Below are 23,596 nucleotides of genomic sequence, written 5' to 3'. Positions count from 1 at the left end.
CTGATTAGTAAACATGGTTATTTTACCTGCTCTCACCCAAGGTAATCCTGAAAACCTGGCCTGTTTGGAAGGCCTGAGAACCAGTGCCGTAGGGGCTTCATATAGAATTATGACTCTCTCTCTCTCTCTCTCTCTATATATATATATATATATATATATATATATATATATAAAGTTCAGTGGTACAGCAGGACCAGCTTTAGTAGATAAAGTTGTAAGATACCCTCTGCCTCTAGTTCTTACCTTCAGAGGTCTCTTTTGAGTTGCGGCCACCATAAAGAACTCATTGTTAGTTCCACCTTTTCCTGGTGACAGACAAGCTATGCCACGCACTCTTAGTTCCGCTAAAAAAAAACTAGTGGAATGGGCTGCCATGTTGGTCATTTCTGCTTTTATAATATGAAAAGCTGAACCATTTATTATGTGCTATATATATTACTACATACACAGTTTGTTGTTTGTTTTGTTATGGTATTTTGAATAATGCCTATTTCTCTTGCAAGCTGTATCCAGTCCAGTTCATCCTTTACTTGTGGGATATTCTCATTCCCTACAGCAAAGAGAGCACACAGCAAAGCTGTCCATATAGCTCCCCCTCTAGCTCCACCCCCCAGTCATTCTCTTTGCTGGCTCTAAGCACTAGGGTCTCTCTCGGGAGTGTAAAGTGAATGTGGTGTTAGAATACTTTTGCTTCTTCGGAGGCTATTTTTGGGAGAAAGTTTTTGCAAGCAGTGGTGCCTTCCGTTTAAGGTACCTGTCTTGTTCCCTCCCTTCATCCATGTCCTAAAGCTTTGGTATTGGTATCCCATAAGTAAAGGATGAATCCGTGGACTGGATACACCTTGCAAGAGAAAACAGAATTTATGCTTACCTGATAAATTACTTTCTCTTGCGGTGTATCCAGTCCACGGCCCGCCCTGGCATTTAAGTCAGGTAAAAAAATTTTTTTGTTTAAACTACAGTCACCATTGCACCCTATGGTTTCTCCTTTTTCTTCCTAACCTTTGGTCGAATGACTGGGGGGTGGAGCTAGAGGGGGAGCTATATGGACAGCTTTGCTGTGTGCTCTCTTTGCTACTTCCTGTAGGGAATGAGAATATCCCACAAGTAAAGGATGAATCCGTGGACTGGATACACCGCAAGAGAAAGTAATTTATCAGGTAAGCATAAAATTCTGTTTTTTGTAGGTGAAGTTCACTGATGCAATGCAATTTATATATTTATTTATTTATATATTTACTTACTGCAGCTTGTATTTCATTATTTAAAAATTTTGAGCCCAAATATATTCCTTATACCTTTGCTGACTGGACATTTTGGTAACTGGTACCAGCTCATAATGGGATTTTATTAGTCTTTTAAGAGTTTCTGTATAAAGCCTTATTCCCCAAAGCATAACATGCTGTGATCTGAGATATCATAGCAGAAAATGCAGAACGAACGGGACACATGCAGGAACGGTTTGCTTCGCAAGGCTGTTCCACATTAGGCTGTTCAAACAGGGCTGTGCTCTTGCTGCTCTGTGTAAGTTTTCCTTCATTGCGAGGTGCTGTTTGAAGAGAATAGTGAAATACCAAGCAGCACTAGAAAGCGACAGTGCATTGATGTATGATTGGCTGTTAGGGATTTTTTTAACCCTGCCCCTAGGCTTTCCTGGTCGACAAAGCTGTGATTCCTAAATATAAGGTGTTCTTGTGAGCAATGCACCATTGTTATTACTGCATTTTTACCTTATAATTATGTGACATTTTATTTAAGAGGCATTTTAAAAACGTAAGATTTCTTTGTTTTGTTCTCTCTGCAGCTAATATGCAATGCAAATGTCAACTGCTGCAAAATATTATTAAACGTTAAAATATGCTTTATTCTCCAGTTAATCAAAACATTGCAATAATTTAACCCATCACCTAATTACTCCATAGGGGTTGCTTTACTGCACATTATAGTAACACAGAATGTCTCTTAACTACCCAGCCACTCCTTACTTTCTGAATATTTATTTATTTATTTAGGAGAAAACGTTTTTATTCGGAATACCCATTCCCATTGTAGATGCTCGTACTCATTATACACTATATAGATCCACCACACAATGTTTTGCATTGTTACAGTGCAGATACCTTTTTAATTGCTTCCTTGTGTACTGCCTTGTATTAGATTACCTTCTGCCCAGGACACAATACTTGTGTGTGCACAGGGACTGATCAGTTTCTCCTCCACTGGACACCCGTCGTCATCTTCTGGCTTTAATCAATCTACAGAATTGTTGTTTTACTTTGCATGTAAATGTAGATGTAATCATTTGCAGATCTCCCCATCGTACGTAGGCATCTTATTATTATTATTATTTATTTTTTTAATTTCTGAAAAACGTACATTTTTGCACCAGTGTCTCATTATTTTTTATTATGTTTACTACTTTTATTATTATTATTATTTTAACAAAGTATTTGTACATTTACATTTCTGGTACCTTGTTGAAATATGTCCATTTCCTGAGTAGATGTCCCTCTTTAGGCCATAAGGTCACTTTGATGGAAGCCTTAGCAATCTGGTTGTTTATATATTTCCATAAGTGAATGAAAAATGAAATGTGTCAGCAGTGACATCTGGGGAGTTCTGCTCTTCGGGGGAACCTCTGCATTAACTAGTCATGAATTTGCAGTCAGTCTGTTTTCTTTCTTTATATTCTTTATTGCCAGAATTTTTTTTTCATTAGTCTTTGAGGAGAAAATATGAAGGTGTTACTCTATCGGCAAACTTTTTATTTTATATTGTTTATTGCATAAGATACAGTAAGAACATTGTTGTTTTCCAAGAGAATTCAACCCTGTAACACTTGGTACTTTTCTCCAGGTTCAGTTTATTGCAGTTTCAGTATATGTTTCCCATGGAAGAAATGCAAATAGTGTTTAACCCCTTAATGACCACAGCACTTTTCCATTTTCTGTCCGTTTGGGACCAAGGCTATTTTTACATTTTTGCGGTGTTTGTGTTTAGCTGTAATTTTCCTCTTACTCATTTACTGTACCCACACATATTATATACCATTTTTCTCGCCATTAAATGGACTTTCAAAATATACCATTATTTTCATCATATCTTATAATTTACTATAAAAAATATTATAAAATATGAGGAAAAAATGGAAAAAAACACACTTTTTCTAACTTTGACCCCCAAAATCTGTTACACATCTACAACCACCAAAAAACACCCATGCTAAATAGTTTCTAAATTTTGTCCTGAGTTTATAAATACCCAATGTTTACATGTTCTTTGCTTTTTTTGCAAGTTATAGGGCCATAAATACAAGTAGCACTTTGCCATTTCCAAACCACTTTTTTTCAAAATTAGCGCTAGTTACATTGGGACACTAATATCTTTCAGGAATCCCTGAATATCCATTGACATGTATATATTTTTTTTTAGAAGACAACCCAAAGTATTGATCTAGGCCCATTTTGGTATATTTCATGCCACTATTTCACCGCCGAATGCGATCAAATAAAAAAATTTTTTTACTTTTTCACAAATTTTTTCACAAACTTTAGGTTTCTCACTGAAATTATTTACAAACAACTCATGGAATTATGGAATAAATGGTTGTAAATGCTTCTCTGGGATCCCTTTTGTTCATAAATAGCAGACATATATGGCTTTGGCGTTGCTTTTTGGTAATTAGAAGGCTGCTAAATGCCACTGCGCACCACACGTGTATTATGCCCAGCAGTGAATGGGTTAATTAGGGAGCATGTAGGGAGCTTCTAGGGTTAATTTTAGCTCTAGTGTAGTGTAGTAGACAACCCCAAGTATTGATCTAGGCCCATTTTGGTATATTTCATGCCACCATTTCACCGCCAAAAGCAATCAAATAAAAAAAAATTGTTCACTTTTTCAAACTTTAGGTTTCTCACTAAAATTATTTACAAACAGCTTGTGCAATTATGGCACAAATGGTTTTAAATGCTTCTCTGGGATCCCCTTTGTTCAGAAATAGCAGACATATATGGCTTTGGCGTTGCTTTTTGGTAATTATAAGGCCGATAAATGCTGCTGCGCATCACATGTGTATTATGGCCAGCAGTGAAGGGGTTAATTAGGTAGTTTGTAGGGAGCTTGCAGGGTTAATTTTAGCTTTAGTGTAGAGATCAGACTCCCACCTGACACATCCCACCCCCTGATCCCTCCCAAACAGCTCTCTTCCCTCCCCCACCCCACAATTGTCCCCGCCATCTTAAGTACTGGCAGAAAGTCTGCCAGTACTAAAATAAAAGGTATTAAAAAAAATATATATATATTTTTTTTTAGCATATTTACATATGCTGCTATGTAGGGTCCCCCCTTAGCCCCCAACCTCCCTGATCCCCCCAAAATAGCTCCCTAACCCTCCCCCTCTGCCTTATTGGGGCCATCTTGGGTACTGGCAGCTGTCTGCCAGTACCCAGTTTGCAAATAAAAATGTTTTTTTTATTATTTTTTTTTATTTGTTTCTGTAGTGTAGCTTCCCCCCCACAGTCCAATACCCCACCAGCCAAACCGATCAACAAATAAATATATAAACCCCTTTGATCCCCACTTCTAAGAAAAAACTTTCTGTAGCGTAGTGGTTCCCACCCGCTCCCTCCCCGTGCACGCGCCCGCCCGGCCTCCCCGTGCACGTGCGCGCAACCGTGCGCGTCCCCCCGGTCGTCCCCGCCCCTGATCCCGCCCCCCTCCGCATCACAAAGGCCATCGATGGCCGCCACCCACCTCCCACACCGGCTCCCACCCACCAACGAACATAGCCGTTAATGTCCGGTGCAGAGAGGGCCACAGAGTGGCTCTCTCTGCACCGGATGGCTAAAAATGGTTATTGCAGGATGCCTCGATATCGAGGCATCACTGCAATAACCGGAAAGCAGCTGGAAGCGAGCAGGATCGCTTCCAGCTGCTTTCCACACCGAGGACGTGCAGGGTACGTCCTCAGGCGTTAACTGCCTTTTTTTTGAGGACGTACCCTGCACGTCCTCGGTCATTAAGGGGTTAATGGTATATTTTATTTAGTTAGACATTAAAGGGATATTAAAGACAAAATTAAATGTGCATGATTCAGATAGATCATGTGATTTTAAGAAACTTTTAAATTCACTTCTATTTTCAAATGTGCTTCGTTCTCTTGATATCCTTTGTTGCAAAATAATATGCACATATCATACACTAGTGGGAGATGGTTGCTCATTGGTGCTTGCACACATTTGTCTCTTGTGATTGGCTAACTAGATGTGTTCAGATAGTGCAATGTTGTTCCATCAGCAAAGGATAACAAGATAATGAAGCAAATTTGATAATAGAAGTTAATTGAAAAATTGTTTAAAATTGTATGTTCTATCCAAATCATGAAAGAAAACGTTGGGGTTTCCTGTCCCTTTAATGCAGCCAATCAAGCTGTGAGGACAAAATCTTAGGTTCTATGCAGCTCTTTTTTGCTTTAGAACATCAGCTAAAAACTTTAATTATTTGTAGAGTGCTAACAGATTCCGCAACTCCACTAATTTATTTTATATACTCATGATATCCCAACCACTGCTGTAGTATAACGATATACATTGAAAATATGATATCCCAACCACTGTTGTAGTATAACGATATACATTGAAAATATGATAATGTAAGATGTATACATATTGTAGCTATCAAGATGAAAACAAATATGCCAAAAAGAGCAAACTGGAATCTTTTTACCATCATTTTTAATTCTCACTCCCTTATCTGAGCGCTGTAACACCCTAGTGTTGCTCTGGTTGAGAATGCCTGAACTGCTTGATTATCTATGTAGATAGCAGTAGTTTGGCTAATGCTCCTTATGATTGGCTGGCTGCACTGACGCACACACACCTCAGATTTAACAAAGACAGTTCTATTATTTCACATACAAAATGCCCCTTTAAAAAAAATTATACATTATCCATGATATCCCCATCTGTTGGGGTGTAAATATGTGCAAAAGAATTCTGGAAGACTGTTATGCCTCCTTATTAGCATCTAGCTCATTATATGCAGATTTGTTGTATTTTGAGTGTGCTTGGCCTTGTTCTGGATTTCTATTCGGCACTGAAGGCCTTATATGACCTCGCTCTATGGATACCTTTTATAATGCTCATGTGCACAAGATGAGTCTGTGCCAAACGGCAGATACTCCACAGTTTACTTTCTTTGTCATATCCATCATTGTTTACAATAACATAGAACAGCCAGATTGCTTTACTAAAACCAAAGAGATCAGGGCGCAGTTGGAAAATGTGAGATCTTACATCAACCCTAACAAAAACTCTTTATGGCTCCCTTCCATTTCCCTAAAACTACCCCCACCACCTAAAAAAGTTACCTTTTGCTAATACAGGAACATCCTATTCAATTAACTAGTATTAATCAATAAAAAAAAATTCTAATAGTGTTTGTCCAGGGAACTTTTGAAGTCTATACCACATCTAAAAAAGCCTGAAGTCAAGATTGCAGGGAAAATTATTACCAGTTAATTGCCTGAGTGCAACTGTTTGCATTCAATGCTGCTGAAGGAATAGCCTTTCAAACTGAATGAGCTCTCTCTCTCCCACCACCACTGAGTTGCTGATTTCTGTTGATGTCTCTTATTATTCACAGTACTGTATTCAGTTTTTCAGTATAAGTGTCAGGGTCAATTGTCAAAAGCATGCTTATCAAATCTCAAAGTAAAAGTAAAGAAGCTATTTGTAAACAATTTAAAGGGACAGTCTACTTGAAACATTATATTGTTTAAAAAGATAGATAATCTCTTTATTACCCATTCCCCAGATTTGCATAACCAATACTTATATTAATACACTTTACCTCTGTGATTACTTTGTATCTAATCCTCTGCAGACTGCCCCCTTATCTCAGTGCTTTTTACAAACTTGCATTTCAGCCAATGAGTGCTGACTCATGCATAACTCCACGGGAGTTAGCTCATTTATCTATGTGGCACATATGAACTTGCAATGTCTAGCTGTGAAAAGCTAATAAAATGCCCTGAGATAAGAGGCAGCTTTCAAGGGCTAGAAATCAGCCTACGAGTCTACCTAGGTTTAGCCTTCAACAAAGAATACCAAGAGGACAAATCAAATTTGATGATAAAAGTTGTTTAAAATTGCATGCCCTATCTGAATCATAAAAGTTTAATTTTGGCTTATCTGTCCCTTTAATACATTCCAGCAGATGAATAGATCATTGGTTTCACATCAAAAGGGGACAAAAACAGTATAATGCTACTTCAAAATTTAGCATTGATTAAGACAATGGGGCATATTTATCAAGCTCTGTATGGAGCTTGATGCGATGTGTTTCAGGCGAGCCTTCAGGCACGCCAGAAACACAGGTTATGAAGGAGCGGTCTAAAGACCGCTGCTTAATAACCTGTCCGCCCGCTCTGAGGAGACAGACATTGCTGGAAATTGACACACCCTGCTAGCGGCTGATTGGCTGCGAATCTGCAGGGACGGCATTGCACCAGCAGTTCACAAGAACGCTGTCGGCATTTATCGATGTGCAGCGGACATGATCCGCAATATCGGATCATGTCTGCTCGCACGTTCTTAAATAGGCCCCAATGTATGTATAGGTTTATATTATGATGATGATCCAAATTCAGGGTGAATAAAGGATTCAGTTACCAAACTGTTAGTACAAGTCTTGGTGATAAAAATAACTGATTAAATAGACTGGAGATCTAAGAAACTATTTAGCCAAACTGGCATTAGAAGTATACATTTATCTTGTTAAGTGTATCCAGTCCACGGATCATCCATTACTTGTGGGATATTCTCCTTCCCAACAGGAAGTTGCAAGAGGATCACCCACAGCAGAGCTGCTATATAGCTCCTCCCCTCACTGCCATATTCAGTCATTCTCTTGCAACTCTCAACTAAGATGGAGGTCGTAAGAGGACTGTGGTGTTTTATACTTAGTTTATTTCTTCAATCAAAAGTTTGTTATTTTTAAATGGTACCGGAGTGTACTGTTTATCTCAGGCAGTATTTAGAAGAAGAATCTGCCTGCGTTTTCTATGATCTTAGCAGAAGTAACTAAGATCCTTTGCTGTTCTCACATATTCTGAGGAGTGAGGTAACTTCAGAGGGGGAATAGCGTGCAGGTTTTCCTGTAATAAGGTATGTGCAGTTAAAATATTTTTCTAGGGATGGAATTTGCTAGAAAATGCTGCTGATACCGAAGTAATGTAAGTAAAGCCTTAAATGCAGTGATAGCGACTGGTATCAGGCTTATTAATAGAGATACATACTCTTATAAAAGTGTATTTTAAAACGTTTGCTGGCATGTTTAATCGTTTTTTACATATGTTTGGTGATAAAACTTATTGGGGCCTAGTTTTTTCCACATGGCTGGCTTGAATTTTGCCTAGAAACAGTTCCCTGAGGCTTCCCACTGTTGTAATATGAGTGGGAGGGGCCTATTTTAGCGTTTTTTTGCACAGCAAAAATGACAGACACAGACATCCAGCTTCTTCCTGCATGATCCAGGACTTCTCTGAAGGGCTCAAAAGGCTTCAAAAGTCGTATTGAGGGAGGTAAAAAGCCACAGTAGAGCTGTGGCAGTTGTTGTGACTGTTTAAAAAACGTTTTTGTCATTTGTTATTCCGTTTTTGGTATTAAGGGGTTAATCATCCATTTGCAAGTGGGTGCAATGCTCTGCTAACTTATTACATACACTGTAAACATTTCGTTAGTGTAACTGCATTTTTTCACTGTTATTTCAAAATTTGGGAAAATTTGTGTTTCTTAAAGGCGCAGTAACGTTTTTTATATTGCTTATAAACTTGTTTTAAAGTGTTTTCCAAGCTTGCTAGTCTCATTGCTAGTCTGTTTAAACATGTCTGACACAGAGGAACCTACTTGTTCATTATGTTTGAAAGCCATGGTGGAGCCCCATAGGAGAATGTGTACTAAATGTATTGATTTCACCTTAAACAGTAAAGATCAATCTTTATCTATAAAAGAATTATCACCAGAGGGTTCTGTCGAGGGGGAAGTTATGCCGACTAACTCTCCCCACGTGTCAGACCCTTCGCCTCCCGCTCAGGGGACGCACGCTAATATGGCGCCAATTACATCAGGGACGCCCATAACGATTACCTTGCAGGACATGGCTGCAATCATGAATAATACCCTGTCAGAGGTATTATCTAGATTGCCTGAATTAAGAGGCAAGCGCGATAGCTCTGGGGTTAGGAGAGATACAGAGCGCGCAAATGCTGTTAGAGCCATGTCTGATACTGCGTCACAGTATGCAGAACATGAGGACGGAGAGCTTCAGTCTGTGGGTGACATCTCTGACTCGGGGAAACCTGATTCAGAGATTTCTAATTTTAAATTTAAGCTTGAGAACCTCCGTGTATTGCTTGGGGAGGTATTAGCTGCTCTGAATGACTGTAACACAGTTGCAATTCCAGAGAAATTGTGTAGGCTGGATAGATACTATGCGGTGCCGGTGTGTACTGACGTTTTTCCTATACCTAAAAGGCTTACAGAAATTATTAGCAAGGAGTGGGATAGACCCGGTGTGCCCTTTTCCCCACCTCCTATATTTAGAAAAATGTTTCCAATAGACGCCACTACATAGGACTTATGGCAGACGGTCCCTAAGGTGGAGGTAGCAGTTTCTACTTTAGCAAAGCGTACCACTATCCCGGTTGAGGACAGTTGTGCTTTTTCAGATCCAATGGATAAAAAATTGGAGGGTTACCTTAAGAAAATGTTTATTCAACAAGGTTTTATTTTACAGCCCCTTGCATGCATTGCGCCTGTCACTGCTGCTTCGGCATTCTGGTTTGAGGCCCTGGAAGAGGCCATCCAGACAGCTCCATTGAATGAAATTATTGACAAGCTTAGAACGCTTAAGCTAGCTAACTCATTTGTTTCTGATGCCATTGTTCATTTGACTAAACTAACGGCTAAGAATTCCGGATTCGCCATCCAGGCGCGTAGGGCGCTATGGCTTAAATCCTGGTCAGCTGACGTGACTTCAAAGTCTAAATTACTCAACATTCCTTTCAAGGGGCAGACCTTATTCGGGCCTGGCTTGAAGGAAATTATTGCTGACATTACTGGAGGCAAGGGTCATACCCTTCCTCAGGACAGGGCCAAATCAAAGGCCAAACAGTCTAATTTTCGTGCCTTTCGAAATTTCAAGGCAGGAGCAGCATCAACTTCCTCCGCTTCAAAACAAGAGGGAACTGTTGCTCATTCCAGACAGGCCTGGAAACCTAACCAGTCCTGGAACAAGGGCAAGCAGGCCAGAAAGCCTGCTGCTGCCCCCAAGACAGCATGAAGGAACGGCCCCCTATCCGGAAACGGATCTAGTGGGGGCAGACTTTCTCTCTTCGCCCAGGCGTGGGCAAGAGATGTTCAGGATCCCTGGGCGTTGGAGATCATATCTCAGGGATTTCTTCTGGACTTCAAAGATTCTCCTCCACAAGGGAGATTTCATCTTTCAAGGTTATCAGCAAACCAGATAAAGAAAGAGGCATTCCTAAGCTGTGTGCAAGACCTCCTAGTAATGGGAGTGATTCATCCAGTTCCGCGGACGGAACAAGGACAGGGATTTTATGCAAATCTGTTTGTGGTTCCCAAGAAAGAGGGAACCTTCAGACCAATCTTGGATCTAAAGATCTTAAACAAATTCCTCAGAGTTCCATCATTCAAAATGGAAACTATTCGGACCATCCTACCCATGATCCAAGAGGGTCAGTACATGACCACAGTGGACTTAAAGGATGCATACCTTCACATACCGATTCACAAAGATCATCATTGGTTCCTAAGGTTTGCCTTTCTAGACAGGCATGACCAATTTGTAGCTCTTCCCTTCGGGTTGGCCACTGCCCCGAGAATTTTTACAAAGGTTCTGGGCTCACTTCTGGCGGTTCTAAGACCGCGAGGCATAGCGGTGGCTCCGTATCTAGACAACATCCTGATACAGGCGTCAAGCTTTCAAATTGCCAAGTCTCCTACAGAGATAGTTCTGGCATTTCTGAGGTCGCATGGGTGGAAAGTGAACGTGGAAAAGAGTTCTCTATCACCACTCACAAGAGTCTCCTTCCTAGGGACTCTTATAGATTCTGTAGAGATGAAAATTTACCTGACGGAGTCCAGGTTATCAAAACTTCTAAATGCTTGCCGTGTCCTTCATTCCATTCCACGCCCGTCAGTGGCTCAGTGCATGGAAGTAATCGGCTTAATGGTAGCGGCAATGGACATAGTGCCATTTGCGCGCCTGCATCTCAGACCGCTGCAATTATGCATGCTAAGTCAGTGGAATGGGGATTACTCAGATTTGTCCCCTCTACTAAATCTGGATCAAGAGACCAGAAATTCTCTTCTCTGGTGGCTTTCTCGGGTCCATCTGTCCAAGGCTATGACCTTTCGCAGGCCAGATTGGACAATTGTAACAACAGATGCCAGCCTTCTAGGTTGGGGCGCAGTCTGGAACTCCCTGAAGGCTCAGGGATCGTGGACTCAGGAGGAGAAACTCCTCCCAATAAATATTCTGGAGTTAAAAGCAATATTCAAGGCTCTTCTAGCTTGGCCTCAGTTAGCAACACTGAGGTTCATCAGATTTCAGTCGGACAACATCACGACTGTGGCTTACATCAACCATCAAGGGGGAACCAGGAGTTCCCTAGCGATGTTAGAAGTCTCAAAGATAATTCGCTGGGCAGAGTCTCACTCTTGCCACCTGTCAGCGATCCACATCCCAGGCGTAGAGAACTGGGAGGCGGATTTTCTAAGTCGTCAGACTTTTCATCCAGGGGTACATCGTTGGGGCAAACCAGAACTGGGTCTCATGGCGTCTCGCCAGAACGCCAAGCTTCCTTGTTACGGATCCAGGTCCAGGGACCCGGGAGCAACGCTGATAGATGCTCTAGCAGCTCCTTGGTTCTTCAACCTGGCCTATGTGTTTCCACCGTTTCCTCTGCTCCCTCGACTGATTGCCAAACTCAAACAGGAGAGAGCATCGGTGATTCTGATAGCGCCTGCGTGGCCACGCAGGACCTGGTATGCAGACCTAGTGGACATGTCATCTCTTCCACCATGGACTCTGCCTCTGAGGCAGGACCTTCTAATACAAGGTCCTTTCAATCATCAAAATCTAATTTCTCTGAGACTGACTGCATGGAGATTGAACGCTTGATTCTATCAAGGCGTGGCTTCTCCGAGTCAGTCATTGATACCTTAATACAGGCTCGGAAGCCTGTCACCAGGAAAATCTACAATAAGATATGGCGTAAATATCTTTATTGGTGTGAATCCAAGAGTTACTCATGGAGTAAGGTTAGGATTCCTAGGATATTGTCCTTTCTCCAAGAGGGTTTGGACAAAGGCTTATCAGCTAGTTCTTTAAAAGGACAAATCTCTGCTCTGTCTATTCTTTTGCACAAGCGTCTGGCAGAAGTTCCAGACGTCCAGGCATTTTGTCAGGCTTTGGTTAGCATTAAGCCTGTGTTTAAAACTGTTGCTCCCCCGTGGAGCTTAAACTTGGTTCTTAAAGTTCTTCAGGGAGTTCCGTTTGAACCCCTTCATTCCATTGATATTAAACTTTTATCTTGGAAAGTTCTGTTTTTGATGGCTATTTCCTCGGCTCGAAGAGTCTCTGAGTTATCTGCCTTACATTGTGATTCTCCTTATCTGATTTTTGATTCAGACAAGGTAGTTCTGCGTACCAAACCTGGGTTTTTACCTAAGGTGGTTTCTAACAGGAATATCAATCAAGAGATTGTTGTTCCTTCATTGTGTCCTGATCCTTCTTCAAAGAAGGAACGTCTTTTGCATAATCTGGACGTAGTCCGTGCCTTGAAGTTTTACTTACAGGCTACTAAAGATTTTCGTCAAACATGCCCTGTTTGTCGTTTACTCTGGACAGAGGAGAGGTCAAAAAGCTTCGGCAACCTCTCTCTCCTTTTGGCTTCGGATCATAATACGCTTAGCCTATAAGACTGCTGGACAGCAGCCCCCTGAAAGGATTACAGCTCATTCTACTAGAGCTGTGGCTTCCACTTGGGCCTTTAAAAATGAGGCCTCTGTTGAACAGATTTGCAAGGCTGCGACTTGGTCTTCGCTTCACACCTTTTAAAAATTTTACAAATTTGACACTTTTGCTTCTTCAGAGGCTGTTTTTGGGAGAAAGGTTCTACAGGCAGTGGTTCCTTCCGTTTAAGTTCCTGCCTTGTCCCTCCCATCATCCGTGTACTTTAGCTTTGGTATTGGTATCCCACAAGTAATGGATGATCCGTGGACTGGATACACTTAACAAGAGAAAACATAATTTATGCTTACCTGATAAATGTATTTCTCTTGTAGTGTATCCAGTCCACGGCCCGCCCTGTCCTTTTAAGGCAGGTCTAAATTTTAATTAAACTACAGTCACCACTGCACCCTATGGTTTCTCCTTTCTCGTCTTGTTTCGGTCGAATGACTGGATATGGCAGTGAGGGGAGGAGCTATATAGCAGCTCTGCTGTGGGTGATCCTCTTGCAACTTCCTGTTGGGAAGGAGAATATCCCACAAGTAATGGATGATCCGTGGACTGGATACACTACAAGAGAAATAAATTTATCAGGTAAGCATAAATTATGTTTTCTGTTTGCCTTGCATGATATTTTCATTTGTGTGGAGACCAGAGCAACTGGACTAAATGCTAACAATTTTCTCTTCACATCATGGGATCTTTCTGGAGTTACCCACTTTCTGTAAATATCACAAAATTCCTCTACATGAAATTCTGGAGACCTGGAGTATGAATACCTGAGATCTCCTTAAGGTTACTGTGACTTCACATGAGTATTTGAGCAGCTTTTGAAACTGCAGACCTAAAGTGAACCCACAGAGATGGTTGACATAAGTAACCAAAGTCATGTTGGCAAAATCTTAACATGACATGAAACAACAAGAGACCCAAGATCTGCAAAGGCAGAAAACTATAATTAAGTTCTAGAACAAAATAACTTAAAGAAACCAATGTCCCTGAGCTCTGGGTTTTTTGTATATGAAACCCCAACATACTGGAGCTGATGTCCACCACCCAATCTTATTGCACATTTTTAACGCCTCATGCATCTCCCTCTTATTTCCTTAAGGTGAGGGTTAATGTTTTGGAGACATTCTAATACAAAAATATGATATGCTATAATTTGTTAGCACATTTATTTTTTTGTATTACTAATCCTAGCTCAATTTATGTTTAACCACCAAAAAGTTTAAACACATAGGTAAAATCTTGCTTTGGAGTCCACAGGCATTGCAGTTCCAGAGCAGGAAACTGTTGATTGGCCAATTGGTAGCAGCAGTATCATGTATTCGACAACCACCAGCGGTTTTATCCTCCGCAGATGCAATGCTTGCAACTCCAAAGGGGGACCTGACACTTGTGTTTAACCCCTTTGCAGAGTTAAACATATTGTTATATCTAGGGTCAGTTATACAAAAGTAACATATACTCTAACAAATTAGTGCATGTCATTTTTTTTATATTATTCCATTTTAATGAATATATTCCTGTCAAATTAGATGAGCAAACAGCACATAACCTAAACTGCCTGTATGCAGCTAAAACAGGATTATTTACTCTGGCATGTCTGGGGAAAAACCTTCAGATCCCCTAAACTAACAAAGTAATAGCCACTGTTTGGCAATATATGTGTTTATCTGTACAATTAGTAGTGGTGATTTGTACAGAAGACTGTCTGAAATCCATTGTGGCTACAAACCAAATGTCACACAAACGTTACATGTGTAACAAGCTTCCATAAACCGCAATGTCGAGTAGCAGTGAATAAAACACTTCATAAACAGACAATCTCAACAAGCCATCATCACTGGCTTGTACTTTATATTAGTTAACATCTACTCTGTTTAATGTCCCTTTAAATGTGTTATAGCTGAGATAAAATATAGGTAGTGTTTATGCTTCACGAATCTGCATCAAATCCCTAGTAATATCTGACTGAGTGATCTGCAGATAAGAAATAACTCTTCCTTATAGCGTCCTGTTAAAAAGTCTGAAGCGCCAGCTTTTATGTGATGACTGAGTTTTTTAATGATTCACGTTTATATAAGATTTGAGGTAAGTATATAAATATATTTATATTTGTGATTATCCTGTTTTTAGTAGGTTTGGAACAAATTATGTAATATTCTGTCAGATCTTAGCTTTTTACTGGATATGTTATGTTATAATTTCTTACCTGCACTAGTAAAAAAATAAACAGAATCCTTACAGAGCTCAGTGCTTTACCTCTGTAAATGAATGTGTGTGTGTCACTGGCATGCAGAGAACTCATTACTTGCAAGTCACGTTTTGGGAGACTGCGGCCAGCATTACCCAGGCGGGCAATAAGAGTCTATGTGAGCACTGTGGCCTGAAAAAAGCTGGCACAAAACGACATAGTCAGATTTGTCTGGTCGGCGTCCGTTCGTGCCCAAAGTCAGAATATTAGGAGACCGTAACCTAGAATTTTGTGTACAGAGAGGAAAATGGAATTAGTCCACTGAGCCCCATCTGATTCTGAGAGGTCAATTGCTCTTCCCTAAGTTGTGCTTTATGTATATAGTTTATTTTTTTTTCATTTATGAATATCTAACAACTGCTGCATTCTGTCTGTCTGACTGAGTTGCTCTCTCTGTATTCCCTGCCTATACCTGTACCTGTTTTCTCACAATTCGGCAATGATTTGTGTCCAGTAGGTAACCAAATCTATTACAGTAAAACTGGGCTTTCTACCCACCTGTTCCAAATAAGCATTGTATCATGGAGGGGAAAGAGAGATTTGTCATAGCAAATCTAGATAGAGACTGCTACTGCTTGCCAGAAAAAAAGACTGATAATGAGGTGATAAGCAGATTATTAGAGGAAAAGAGACAGGCGAGATGAATAGGGCAAGAGAAAACAACAAAGCAGTAGAAAGCAAAGACTTGACGATCAGTGGCTGTAAGAAAGGAGACAGACATCCGAAACTGATGTTATATTGTCAGGCAGTTTCAACTGGTTATAATGTATCAGAATACAATGATTCTTATCTAGTGAGGATTGTTTCGTTCTTTATCAATGGAACCGTCATAGCCCAATCGCAGTTGGCCAGTTATGCCTATCCTGTGCTCCTTGCCAAAGTGTGTAAAGATAAAAATATGCTACTGTCTATATGAACTGAATAGGAAAAAGCTCTTATTGGTTACAGAATTTAAATATATTACTCCAATGTCCCACATTCTAGTATACATAGTATTTTATTTTTTAAACAAATTCATTTTTACCACGTGTTTAACGCATACAAAGGGGTTAAGTGCATAGTCAAAATTGTGCTCCAGTGCCACATCATATCAGGATACAGTTGGTGAGCAAATGAGAAGCAGAAATACATGAGTGCGCTCCAATCACTTACCACATTTTTCTTCTAACAGATATCTAAATAATCTTTTAACACCCTCTGTGGTTCTCATGTACATGATACGTGACCGTCTTTACTGACCACCCCCAGTTCCGGGGATTTTTTCTGTTTCCAGACGATGTGTGCACAGCGCTATAGAGCTTCACCCAGCACTGTGACGGTCCTTACAGCTTCTGATTGGCTGTACTGCCTGCTAAAAGAATTGTAAACCAGTATGAGGCCACCGATAACTGTCAGTAGCTTGTAGACCAGCACCACAGTGGGTGCTTTAATATTATTTAGCAATAGGGTTAAAGAAAAACACTGGTTAACCAGTACTATAACCATACTTTTTAAATAATCATTAGTTTTGTGTATTCAAAAAGATTTAGCACTTAGTAAAATAAATCTGTTGTAGAATAAAGCAGTTTCTATTTACACTAAAGTGTCCCTTTTATTTACGTCTGAGCCCCAAATGTTCTCAGTATATTCCCCTCAAAGAAGGTTTCTGTGCCATGCTCTGCCTCTCCAGGATATGTTGCTAAAGAAGGGCTTCATGTTGGGTAGAACTACAAAACTACCCACAGAAAATTCACAGCTCATTTTTAATAAACACCAAAGAAGGTGTACAAATGGCCTGCCTGTGTGTTCCATGCTTTTCTTTATACCTTTTTATGTATTTTTTTTAACCCAAGCAAATCCAGCTCTGCCCTTCTCAGTACTGGGGCCAAATCAAATCCTCCTCCTGTTTGGGTTGGATCTGAAGTATAAATTTGCAATAGGACAAGGCTGCTGTGTGGCAGGATTTAACCTCTTAGATGCTAGGTGACTCAAAATAAATTGACAGCAGTGGATATGTTTGTGTGTGTATATATATATATATATATATAAATATTATATATATATATATATATATATATATATATATAACCTCATAGATTGTTGTATCTTTAAATCTAAGCACATCTGTTACCTACAAATTAACATTTTCACTGTCGGGAAATCCTTTTATCATTTGAAAGGTGATTAATGCAGCTAAGTGGTACACCACCATTGCGTGAGTGTTGGCACAGTGTTCTGAATGATACTGTCCAGCTGCAAGGTCTGGTCACTCACTGATTGGCTTTTTTCTCTCATAAACGCAGATGCGGCAGAACTGGACATTAGCTCTGGCTCCTGGTTCCAGATTTCATATGCTCCAATCCCAGGACATTATAACACTTTTGATAGTCTTCTGGTGGGACAGGCAGACAGACACCCAGTCTGATACATAGAGAAGGCTGTTTATTACAGACCACAGGGAGCATTACACTGCAAAAATTTGTTTCCATCATGTTGATGTATTATGGGTGTTGTGCTTATTTCCTTATTTCACTGTAACTGTTTTAATACATAAATGAGCTTGTTTAACAGAACCATTTATATAAATATTAGAGACAACAGTATCATTACATGTTATCCCAGTGTGCAGCTGTTCACTATGCAGCAAGAGAAACACAACATGTTACACCACATCAAGCATGGCCAATACCTGTCAAGTACATATACATCATAAGGTTTATTTTGTTTTAGGTCTATAAAATATGCATGTTCATGTGCTGAATAAATATAAAATTGCAAAACCAACGCTTACTGTGTAAATGCTGCTTTTCATATGCATTATAGAAATGTTTTGACAACTATGTCCCTTTAAATATAACTTTGAATGCAAATTGAAGCTATTGCATTTAGAAACTAGCTTACTGGTCCGACTGTATGATCCTGCTTTGTCATGTGATAGAAACAGTATTCAAATACAAACAGCACCCGCTAGTGGCTGGAGGAGGCAAATGCATTAAATACCTATACTTGTTAATAGGACCAATGGCTAAGCCCACAATGTGAACATAAATCACAGTAAGAGAAGAAAAGAAAAATGAGTACAAGGTTTTTCTCTGTGTTTAATAATTTATCAAGGGAAGTGGCACATTAATAAACAGGTCTCCCCAGAGGTGAGTGGCTAACGGAGATAAATATGGCTGCCAAAGCTGGCCTGCTTTTCTCAGCTAATGGAGCAAAAGATTGGGAGAAATGCAAATGCAAGAAAAACAAATCTAAATACTTTGTCTCCAAATCTTGTCATTTTTCATTCCTCCTCGGATAATTATAACCACAGCGGAAGCTTTCTTTTGTGTTCATTATCCACACTAAAAAAGATGTGAGCAGTAATTAGGGTACATGTTTCTCTCCATTGTGATAAGTTGTCTGTGGAAGCAGTTTTGTGAATAAGCTTTTAAGTATAAATAAAATATTGTTAACAAAGAAAAAAAAACATTGAATGCATTGTAACTGTGATTCAATGGCAGGAACAACTATTGTATTAATATAACCTATGTAATTACAATATATTATTGAAACATATCAAGTTACAAGGTATTAAGGACTGGAAAAATATAACTACTTTATTTAACAGTAAATTGAAAATAAGTTACTAGTTCACTCAGTGTTAGACAGAAGCCTAGTTGTACACTTTGCGTGTGTGTGTATATATATATATATATGTGTGTGTGTGTATGTATTGTGTGTGTATATATATATATATATATATATATATATATTTATTTATATATATTAATAAATAATAAACTTTACTCCACTGGAAGGGACTGTAGTGAAGCAGAACATACTTGTGCCAAAAAACATTCTTACATTTCTTTTAACGTGAGCCTGTACTATGATTACTGGCTGAGATGGGAATGGGAAATCCCAGTCTTGCTTTATAAAGCACCTAGAGCAATATTAATGCCTTAGTGTCACAATGAAGGTAATTCCTCTTATTTGTATTCATAGCATTGTTACCTTAATCACTGTCATTAACCTAATTACTCAAAAATGCAGATTTATACCACTAAATGACTACTTGGAAGTGTAGTTCATCATGGAGCAGCTGACACAGAATACCATATGTAAGGGAATGAAATGCAGGCTGGTAAAATATGCTGTATTTTAAAACTGTTTGCTATACCTGGATATTAAATAATGGATAGCCCAACATTCTATCATGACTACACCAGCAGAAAAGGGTAGCTTCGAGAAATAACTTTTACGGTATCCTGTAGAGCTTGCAGCATGGGCTATTGTTGCTCCACACTTCTGCATTCACATTATTTGAAAGTAGATTTGTGAATAATGCACTTGTCCTCTGTATCGTTTCTGAATGGCTGGAGAACATCAACATGAGACTTGAATATGGGAGAGTGGAGTTGTGGATAGTCTCTCTACCAGGGGTTTTCAAACCTGTCGTCAGCCTCCCTAATAGGCCAGATTTTCAGGATATCTGAACTGGAGCACAGGTGAAAAAATCAGCTGATTAGTAAACATGGTTATTAACCGGCTCTCACCTAAAGTAATCCTAAAAATCTGGCCTGTCAGTGAGGCCTGAGGACAGGTTTGAATATCCCATGTCTACCAAGTACGATTTTTACAATTTAGACCACTCACACTTCCTTAACAAATGTTTCTGAAGAACATTATAAATAAAAATAAATAATATATATATATATAATTGTAGGAAGGAAACTTGTTATAAAATCTAACAAATAAGGAAACTGCACAGCTTTTTTTTTTTGGTCTAGATCAGTGGGTTGCAACTTTTACTGCCTTGTGCAAGTCTGAAATTCATATGAAAATCGCTGAATTATTTTTGTATGTCTGTATCACTCTTAAAGGCATAACTACTGCGATTACATAATAAAGGGACACTAAATACATTTCACTCACCTCCTTCTAATCATGTTTGCCACCATTATGGAACTTAAGTTACAAGTATAAGAAGAAGAGTTGCTGCACATGTGCAGACAGGTCAGTACTTTAATGTAGTGAAAGACAGATTTTAACATGACTAGAGGAAGGCGGCGAATAACCTCAATATGTAATTAGGGCTAGATTACAAGTGGAGCTCTATTTAGTGCTCCCGCTGTAGCGTTAACTGAGCTAGAAGTAAGCTTTATGCACGCATCGGGTTGCACTCGTATTATGAGTTAAAAGTTAACTGTATTTCGCTTGCACTCTAACCCGAACTTATGATATCGCGCTGCGATAAGGTATTCCCCCATAGAAATCAATGGAGCAAAAAATTGGGGGAAAAACTATCGTGCTACTCATGTTCAAACATGATCGCATATTCTCAAGTGCACTAACCCGACATGAATATATGAATATTTCACATTCAAATGTTCTTCACATAGAAGAATATGTTCTATTTATTCATACATACATATTTCTATACATATATGATGGTATTTTGGTACAATATATATCTATACCTATATGTAAACATGATTATATGAAGGTATAGATATATACAGTTATATATAGGAATATATGTTAAACAATACACAGAACATATTCCCTCATGTGAAGAACATTGGAATGTCAAATATTTACAGTAAATACACAGTATAACACTTTATTAAATATGAATATTGCATAAATATGTTTTTACATGTTTTCATCTACTTAACTGCAAATGGCTCCAATTCACTTATATATATGTCTATACATGCATACATATGTATTTAGGTGTTTATATGTGTATATATGTCTGTAAATACATATATACACATAGAAATACATATGTACACACACACATATATATATATATATATATATATATATAGTATCAATGAACAAATGGCTGCACTCACTGGTCCTTTTCAATCAAAAATATTTATTTCTGTGACGTTTCGGGGACCGTATCCCCTTCCTCAGACAGAGGACACATGCAAGATGCATCCCTTTATACAAACACCAATGCAAACAAATGAAGACCCCACCCCCCACAACGTGGAAAAAAACGCCAAAGGTTGTCAAAGCAACCTCCCAAGCACAGTGAACACAATGCATAAACAGTGATATATACAAAACATAAATATAACCATCTCATCAGTGATAGCAGCAACAGGAGATCATATATAACTAACCAAACTAAAATTGCATTCCTAGAATATGTTTATGATATCAATGCTGTAACCTTAATATACTGCAGACACGCTGCTGCTCACAAAATATAATACCATGCATATGCCCTATTATACAAAAGGACGATACTATTAAATTTATTACCAAACTTTGGGGAAAAGGAACCTTAATATATATATATATATATATATATATATATATATATTTACACAGGTGGCCCTCGGTTTACGACGGTGCAATTTGGGCCATTTCAGAATAACCCTCTTTTTTTCAGTCATGTGACTGCTATTGAAAAGCACTGAGAAGCAGTGCATTGATTAAAATAGCCAGTAGGTGGAGCTGTCCGCTTGTGTTGCATCAAAGATGTGCAACCCTACCTAGCAAGCTGAAATTAATCAGTGTAACCAGACCTGAGCTATCCAGCAGCTTTCAAAGGAACAAGATCTAGCAGCCACGTCCCTTTTATCTATAAATCAGCCCAGACTGGAATGCATAGAATAGCTGCAGACCTGATATTATGTAACATGCTAACAATGCAGAGAACTGTTTGCAGAAAAATGCAAGTAAAAAAATGTTTTTTTTTTCATTAAACTTAGTTTGATAATACATTCTGTGTTGTGTGATTATTTTATTAGGTTTATAATGCTGTTTAGCATTTAAAGTCTTCATTTCAAAGCTTTAAAAATAATGTATTAGGTGTTACTTATGACAATTTTGAGAGGGGCCTGGAACCTAACTCCCTCACTTCCCATTGACTTACATTATAAACTGGGTTTCAATATATATATATATATATATATATATATATATATATATATATATATATATATGTATAATAGAGATAACGGTCTCTATTTACAACCATTCCTTCTGGAGCCTAACCCTGGTGTAAACTGAGGGGCTACCTGTGTGTGTGTGTGTGTGTATATATATATATATATATATATATATATACACACACACACACATACATATACATCTTAAGAAATGTATATATTATGTATGTATTGATTTGTTAAAGCCCTTTGCCTGTTTTTTTTTTTTTCTGACACCTGAGACCTCATATCTTTGAGCCCTTATAACCTTTCATTAGCCAGTGTTATTATGATTGTAACTGTACTTTGTAATGTATTTTTGATGGTTTTTTTGTGACTCTTTTTTTGTTTTGGGAAACAGTTTACCAGAGTTTTGTGGACGCAGTAATGATTGTTTCAAATTTTAACTTGTAATGCGAGCGGAAAACCCAACGTGTGCAAACAGCCGCAATAAACTGTTAATTCGCCACTCGCAATCTGGCCCTTAGTGCCTAATATCCCTTTAAAATACTGTGAACTAAGACGTGTGTGTGTGTGTGTGTGTATATATATATATATTATGTACATGTGTGTGTGTGTATATATATATATATATATATATATATATATATATAGTATGTATGTGTGTGTGTGTGTATATGTATATATATATATATATATATATATATATATATATATATATAATATATATATATATATATATATATAAATAAATGAAACATTGTACAATGTGTGTTCACTGTTAAGTGAAATGTGTAATAAAAAAATTTAGGATTGATTTTTTTTTATTTCTTTGAATTAAAGTGTCGAGATTCTCAAGCCCCAGGGTGACCCCACGGTTAAGCAGGAAGCGAGCACTGTCAATCTCGCCCCTCTCTGATGCCAGCATTGACCTGCAAACCATGATCCGCACTTCGCCCAACTCTCTTGTGGCTTATATCAACAACTCTCGTAGTAGCTCTGCTGCCAGTGGGTCTTATGGTCATTGTCAGCTGGAGCAATAAGGTAACCAAGTTGTGTGTTTACATACTCTCTACACAAATCCTTATATTTTAGGAAGTATTATGTTTGGTCACTTCCAAAAATCCCCACATATGAGCATAGTCGGCTTGTGGTTTCTGGAGTCTGTTGTTCCAGTAATTCAGCATCCCATATCCTGCAGTCAGGCTTAAGATTTTTTTTTTTTTTTTTGCTTAGATATGGTCTTTTTTGGATTGTTAACATCTACTGTCATATTGTTTATCTTTAAAATCAAGTAAATTTAGTTTTGCTGTGCAACCAAAGCAAAATAAAATGCAGCTTAGCCTACAGCAGAAAATTAACGCACTGAGCACCAAAGGTTATATGTGGAATATTTATTTCTCATTGCATGTGTCTGTACATTTTTTTT

At 38.6% G+C, this 23,596-nt stretch overlaps 1 protein-coding gene across 1 annotated transcript in view; it reads left to right on the top strand.

Annotated features, from left to right (window-relative positions):
- The window catches only part of GLI2 (GLI family zinc finger 2), a 90,400-nt gene that overhangs the window by 27,637 nt on the left and 39,167 nt on the right, over positions 1 to 23,596 (top strand). The window contains 2 exon segments of the mRNA XM_053698083.1: positions 23,011 to 23,190; positions 23,193 to 23,211. Coding sequence (XP_053554058.1) covers positions 23,011 to 23,190; positions 23,193 to 23,211 — 199 coding nt within the window.

This window comes from Bombina bombina, chromosome 1, assembly GCF_027579735.1.
Source record: "Bombina bombina isolate aBomBom1 chromosome 1, aBomBom1.pri, whole genome shotgun sequence".
NCBI classification, from domain to species: Eukaryota; Metazoa; Chordata; class Amphibia; order Anura; family Bombinatoridae; genus Bombina; species Bombina bombina.
Note: the sequence above shows the minus strand (reverse complement) of the source record. Positions and strands in the feature narration are given on the sequence as shown.